The 7,500-nt window shown below is 49.3% G+C and overlaps 1 protein-coding gene across 1 annotated transcript in view; it reads right to left on the bottom strand.

The window, feature by feature from the left end:
* The window catches only part of LOC310805223 (A disintegrin and metalloproteinase with thrombospondin motifs 19-like), a gene marked incomplete at both ends in the record, with an annotated part of 62,403 nt that overhangs the window by 11,780 nt on the left and 43,123 nt on the right, over window positions 1–7,500 (bottom strand). Inside the window, 5 exon segments of the mRNA XM_083670805.1 lie at window positions 1,920–2,055; window positions 2,929–3,085; window positions 3,087–3,113; window positions 4,625–4,782; window positions 6,680–6,760. Of these exon segments, the coding sequence (XP_083526931.1) occupies window positions 1,920–2,055; window positions 2,929–3,085; window positions 3,087–3,113; window positions 4,625–4,782; window positions 6,680–6,760 (559 nt within the window).

The raw sequence follows: 7,500 nt of genomic DNA, 5'->3' as shown, positions 1-7,500 counted from the left end.
GGTCCAGCTGGAGGTCTACTGGCCCTGACAGAAACATGACGTGGCCCCCTGACCTATCACTTTCCCCCTGTCACACACGTGCACGCAAGCACTCACGCACGCACACACACACACACACACACACACACACACACACACACACACACACACACACACACACACACACACACACACACACACACACACACACACACACACACACACACACACACACACACACACACACACACACACACACACACACACACACACACACACACACACACACACACACACACTCTGACATCAGTTCCAGAGGACTTTTGGCCTGTTATCTGATCGTTGCAGGGTTTTACTGCAGCAGACTGTAAATGTGATTTATCTAAAGCTCGCTGGGTGATGTAGCTTACTGTTACGCCGTCTGTGTGTGTGTGTGTGTGTGTGTGTGTGTGTGTGTGTGTGTGTGTGTGTGTGTGTGTGTGTGTGTGTGTATCGCCTCAGATACATATGGTAGATAAGGGTGGAACTATGTATTTCCAGGGGACACGTTGCAGGGGGAACGCAAATGCCAGCGGAGAAAAGTGAAGACAGGACTGCTGGGTTCAAACACTCACAGACACAGGAAAAGGGACACAGCTTTCAAACAAAACATCCTCGCAAGACGTGAACATCAATCACACGTTGGTGCAGAGAGACATCGCCTCGACTCCATCCAAGATGGCTGACCTCCGCCCGCGATCCTATCTGACCCTCTCCCTTCAGGTTCGTACTGAGCGGGGCTCTCAGTCTCCCTGGATCAGTGGGAGGTCTCCTGCTGTATGAAAACATCTGAACCTCCGTGATCAGCTGTCACTGCCAACGGGCCGGCCAGGACTTTCTTTTGTATTTGGATTTCTCTGCTTTCTCCTCGAGCCATATGAGCGGGAGATGACTCATTAGAGGACATCATTCTTGCATCTGAGAATTAAAAGGTCTGTTCTCAATGAGGTTCACTATTACGCCATTTTTCCTCCGTCATCCCATCTGCCAATTACAACAAAGCCAGAGAGAGAGAGAGAGGGGGGGAGGGGGAGAGAGAGAGGGAGAGAGGGAGGGAGAAGGAGAGAGAGAGAGTGGGGGGGAGAGAGGGGGGGGGGGGAGAGATAGAGAGAGAGAAAGAGAGAGAGAGAAATAGAGAGAGAGGGGGGGAGGGAGAAGGAGAGCGAGAGAGAGAGAGAGAGAGAGAGAGGGGGAGGGAGAGAGAGAGAGAAAAAGAGAGAAAGAGAAGGAGATAGAGAGAAAGAGAGAAAGACAGAAAGAGAGAGAGACAGAGAGGGGGAGAGAAAGAGAGAGAGCGAGAGAGAGAGGGACATCCATACAGTCCAAACACCTCAGTATCTCTCTGTCTCTTTGTCTCTGCAGCTCATGGAAACAATTGAATCATGATGTCGTGGGTCGAACGGTGTCTGTTTAAATAAACGGCAGGCGGAAAACCCCGATGGTAAAAGCACATTTAAAATCTGTCAAACGACACAAAAGATAATAACAACGAACAGTCAGTGTCTTTGTCTTCCTTCTAATTCAATCCTCCCTCTCTCTCTGGCTGTGATGTCAGAGTTGACGAGCTAGCACTGGGGGGGCCGGGGAGCAGAGTGATTTCCCAGGGCCCCCCTAGACGGATCGCTGTGAGGACGACATGAAAAGGAGTCTTCTGAGAGAACGAACATGACAAAATGAAACGATTCCTCCGAAGAGTAGGTGGGGTGCCACGGTGAAAACGTTCCCATCGCAACATGTTCCCATCATAAAAGGTTCCCATCACAATGGGTTCCCATCACAACGGGTTCCCATCACAAACATTTGACAATGATTATGCGATCACCGTTTCCCCATGAATTTCCAGGCAAATAGCAGGTATAAACAGTAGCGGAATGTAAAACGAAGGTAAGGTTAACGCTCACCTGGTCTGACATGGCTGCTCATTACACCTGCGCACCTGGGGCTCAGGTTTGGTCATGTGACGACACTTCCTGTTGTCCACGACGCTGGTGGTCTTGTTGACGATCTTGTTGCAGGTGATGATGGTCTTCCTCTCTCCTGGCAAACGCACATGAAGGAGGGCACCATTAGGGAGTGTGTGTGTGTGTGTGTGTGTGTGTGAGTGTGTGTGTGTGTGTGTGTGTGTGTGTGTGTGTGTGTGTGTGTGTGTGTGTGTGTCTGTGTGTGTGTATGTATGTATGTGTGTGTGTGTGTGTGTGTCTGTGTGTGTGTCTGTGTGTGTGTCTGTGTCTGTGTCTGTGTCTGTGTGTCTGTGTGTGTGTGTGTGTGTGTGTGTGTGTGTGTGTGTGTGTGTGTGTGTGTGTGTGTGTGTGTGCACGTCTTTCTCCTGGCCCAGGTATACGTAGGAGGGAACCGTTGAGCCAAACCGACATGGATGATATTTTGGTGCAAACTCTAAAATCATGAATGATTGTGCTGCAAAACATTGCCTACTGTATCCTTGCTTCCTAATAGCTCATAACTCTTTTGTGATTGGTTGGTAGCCCTGTCTGTGTGATTGGTTAGTTGGTAGTCCTGTCACTGTGATTGGTTGGTTGGTAGTCCTGTCCGTGTGATTGGTTGGTTGGTTGGTAGTCCTGTCAGTGTAATTGGTTGGTAATCCTGTCCGTGTGATTGGTTGGTTGGTGGGTAGTCCTGTCAGTGTGATTGGTTGGTAGTCCTGTCCGTGTGATTGGTTGGTTGGTTGGTAGTCCTGTCACTGTGATTGGTTGGTTGGTTGGTAGTCCTGTCAGTGTGATTGGTTGGTAGTCCTGTCCGTGTGATTGGTTGGTTGGTTGGTAGTCCTGTCACTGTGATTGGTTGGTTGGTTGGTAGTCCTGTCAGTGTGATTGGTTGGTAGTCCTGTCCGTGTGATTGGTTGGTTGGTTGGTAGTCCTGTCCGTGTGATTGGTTGGTTGCCCTGTGTCCTACCTCCTCCACACACAGCGTGGCAGTCCTCCCAGCCTGAGTTGGTCCACATGAAGAGAGGTTCTGGGCTGGGTTTGACCCCGGGTCCCCCCGGGCCCCGCGGCCCCCTCTGGGGCTCCTGGCCTGCCTCTGTAGGGATGGTGTACTCATAATGGATCCCCGTGGTTCTGGTCGTTGAACAACAGCACCTGAGAGAGACACAACACTCTGGGGTCAATGTTTGGAGTGATGTCATCACTCTGGGGTCAATGGTGGAGTGATGTCATCACTCTGGGGTCAATGGTGGAGTGATGTCATCACTCTGGGGACAATGGTGGAGTGATGTCATCACTCTGGGGTCAATGGTGGAGTGATGTCATCACTCTTGGGTCAATGTTAGAGTGATGTCATCACTCTGGGGACAATGGTGGAGTGATGTCATCACTTTGGGGTCAATGTTGGAGTGACGTCATCACTGGGCAAGTGGGGTCAATGGGTGGAGTGATGTCGATCACTCCGGGGTCAATGGTGGAGTGATGTCATCACTCTGGGGTCAATGGTGGAGTGATGTCATCACTCTGGGGACAATGGTGGAGTGATGTCATCACTCTGGGGGTCAATGTTGGAGTGATGTCATCACTCTGGGGTCAATGTTTGGAGTGGATGTCTGTCATCAGCTTGACTACTATATAATTTGTATAGGCCGATAACAGGGGAGGCTGGTGGAGGTGGAAATCGGAGGACAGGCTCATTGTAATGCAAGGAACGGAATGAGGAATGGTATCAAACATGTGTGGGTCACATGCCTGTTGAGATATAATATACATCATTCTATTTTCCCTCCATTCCATTCTATTCTATTCTATTCTATTCTATTCCATTCTATTCCATTCTAGTGAAGGTAGAGTAGAGGCTACCTACCATCTCCTTGAGAGCTCGGAGACATGACTAGGACATTGTTTGACGTCTTACATGGCCCAGTAAGACAGCAGTAAGATTATGAGAAGATGACATGATCTTTCCAGTAGCTTTTTAAACAGCATGAACCAGGGCCGTGGTTCACAGCTCATTTCTCATGATGCCATCACTCCCTGCTTAACCCCCCGCCACCCCTCCCCCCCCCACCCCAATGCTGCCCAGCCCCCCCCCCCCCCCAGCCCCAAACGCCCCACCCTCCCAACCCTCACACCCTTCGCCCCCTCCGAGCCCCCCGTCTGTGTAATCCCATTAGCAGCACTGCTGGTCTTGTCAGAAGATAATCCTATTAATATTAGAACCATAATCCCCTCCATGACAGAGCTGTCGCTGTGCAAGGCCAGCTAATCACGCCGTCCATCATATCCTCATATCACTACGCCAAGCCTGGTCACCAGCCAACTCACCACCTGATACCCTACAGTACGTAGGCTTACGCCTGTGGACATAGTCCCACACACACAGTCCATCATATCCTCAATCACTACGCCACTAAGCCCAGCCTGGTCACCGGCCAACTCACTCCCTGTTACGTGGTACGGTGAGTATGTTTACGCCTGAGGATATAGTACTACCAGCACCACACTTGAGATGGTGATGAAATGAAATAAAAGTCCAGATAAAACACATGAATGATTCACCCATTCCGTTGAGGGTAAAACTATTGTGCAATTTGAGTACAATTCACCTCATTATAGAGTGTCATTCAGAGATTAAAGACTGAAGAAGGAGGTGTGTTATTGACCATAAGGTGCAGCGGGGAGGTGGTGGGTCCCTTGGCAGACATCTTCTCCCAGAGGCCTCTCCTGATGTAGTGGACCGTGGTGCCCGCCATGCTGAAGGACCCTGGGTGGTCGATCTTCCAGTCGCTGTTGATGGAGCGCTTGCTGCTGTCCTTGAGTGCTGCAGAACGTAAACACACACACACACACACATACACACACACACACACACACACATACAGGCAGGCACACACACACACACACACACACACACACACACATACAGGCAGGCACACGCATGCACGCAAGCACAAACACACACACACACACACACAGGCACACACACGCGCACACACACACACACACACACACACACACACAGGCAGGCGCACGCACACACATGCACACAGGCACACACACACACACACACACACACACACACATTAAATCATGTAGATCAAACCCCTCCATGTATCCAAAATAGTGTTTTGATGTACATGTATCCAACACTAACTCTGTGGAGGGATGTTGTTGAAAGGAGGGAGAAGAGATAAGAGTCTGGTAAACATTCTAGGCTGTTTACCACTGAGCTCTCTTAGCCCTGATCCAATAGTTTCATCACCACACAATGTTTGACTGTTGACGTTCACACAATCTTTATAAACAGCCCCGTGAAGGCACTTTAAAAGCTGGAAGAGGAGGCCAAACACCGTCGTCTTATAAATGTCAGTATACAGACTGTAAGGCGACGTCCAAACTGATGCTGAAAGGATTAGCAACCAGCGACTGGAAAACCTGACACCATTTTGTGTGTTTATCACTACAAAGTGAGAAAAGACTGCACAGCATCAAAAAGTGAATTGGTGTTCTCATAGCGTAAATCGTTTTGATGTGAGCTCGGCCCTCTTCGAAACAGTGACATCTACTCAGTTGAGGAAAAACCCGCTCACACACACACACACACACATACACACATACACACACAGACACACGCACACACACCCCTCTCTGTAGCCTACGGTAGCCTATCTAATCGTATCACTCTGCCGTCTCCGTGCGTTTGAACTTGTTTGGCCTCTTTTCAGCAGATCACCATCCTCGGAGAAGGAGGCAGCAAGGAGGTCTTAGCCAACAGTGTGTGTGTGTGTGTGTGTGTGTGTGTGTGTGTGTGTGTGTGTGTGTGTGTGTGTGTGTGTGTGTGTGTGTGTGTGTGTGTGTATATAAACCCTGGCTGCGGTGCCCCTGCCCGTCTGTACAGTAGTTGATTGAAGTGAGCTGGTCTGGGTTCAGTAATCCAGCTACATGAAAGGCAGGACTCTGGCAGGCTTACTCCCGCTTACTCCCTGATAGCAGGGCGGATCAGCTGACATATATTAGACAGATTGATACAAAACTGAACAGGCCTTTTACACCAGAGTCAGCCTGAACACTAGAGTCAGCCCGAACACTAGAGTCAGCCTGAACACTAGTCAGCCCGAACACTAGAGTCAGTCTGAACACTAGAGTCAGCCTGAACACTAGTCAGCCCGAACACTAGAGTCAGTCTGAACACTAGAGTCAGCCTGAACACTAGTCAGCCTGAACACTAGAGTCAGTCTGAACACTAGAGTCAGCCTGAACACTAGTCAGCCCGAACACTAGAGTCAGCCTGAACACAGCAGAGTCAGCCTGAACACTAGTCCGCCTGAACACTAGAGTCAGCCTGACCACTGCATTACTGTAAATAGACACAGCCCTTTAACACCAGGGCCTGTAGAGCAGGGGAGGCTGATGGAGGTGGAAATCAGAGGACAGGCTGATTGTAATGCATATAATGGAATAAGGAATGACATCAAACAACCACGTGAGATAGGAGAGGTTCAACACCAAGGAGAGGTTCAACACCAAGGAGAGGTTCAACACCAAGGAGAGGTCCAACACCAAGGAGAGGTTCAACACCAAGGAGAGGTTCAACACCAAGGAGAGGTTCAACACCAAGGAGAGGTCCAACACCAAGGAGAGGTTCAACACCAAGGAGAGGTCCAACACCAAGGAGAGGTTCAACACCAAGGAGAGGTCCAACACAGAGGTTTATTTACCCAGGTAGCTCTGGTCTGGTTTCTCCTCCACCACCTGGATCCTCCTGGCCCCTTTAGGGATGACCACCGCCTCTACATAACCTGGAGAGAGGGGGGGAGGGAGGGATGGAGGGGGAGGGAGGGAGGGAGGGAGGGATGGAGGGGAGAGGTGGAGGGGATTTTATTATCAACAAAATCATGAAAGGTTCGTGAAATGATGATTGTAAAAAGCTGGAGCGAAACACATTTGTGAATCATACAGTTCATATTGGAGTGATCAATGATGTTACATTAAGACTTCAAAATGGATTTTAAATCCTCTGGGACAAATGTTTGTCATTGCTTGGAGATCCATAAAAGGAGTAACTTTTGGTTTCAAAAGTAAAAAAAAAAGAAGAAAAAAGACAGATAACATTGCAACAACGTCAACATGCCTGTGATCCTATGGTTTGGCAACGGTTTGGAACTATCTCAACCCTGAATGCATCCCATCCTGTTTTTATAAACATCTTTGTTGAGCGACGTCTCACTCAACCCATGAACCGTGCTAGGCTGAGTGCAACCAACAGTGAGGAGAAGATAGACCACACACATACATCCTCAAAGTAGGGCGTACACACACACACACACACACACACACACACACACACACACACACACACGTTCTAGCAACAAGAAACGCCATTGGTTAGTTGATGGTACTAGCAATGAGAGAAGCCATTGGTTAGTTGATGGTACTAGCAACAAGCGACGCCATAGGTTAGTTGAGGTAGCAACAAGTGCTGTGATAGGCTCGTGACGTCCTGTTCCACTGAACACTTTCCCAAACCACATCAAAGAAT

This window comes from Argentina silus (genome assembly GCF_951799395.1).
Source record: "Argentina silus genome assembly, chromosome: 5".
In the NCBI taxonomy this organism is placed as follows: Eukaryota; Metazoa; Chordata; class Actinopteri; order Argentiniformes; family Argentinidae; genus Argentina; species Argentina silus.
Note: the sequence above shows the minus strand (reverse complement) of the source record. Positions and strands in the feature narration are given on the sequence as shown.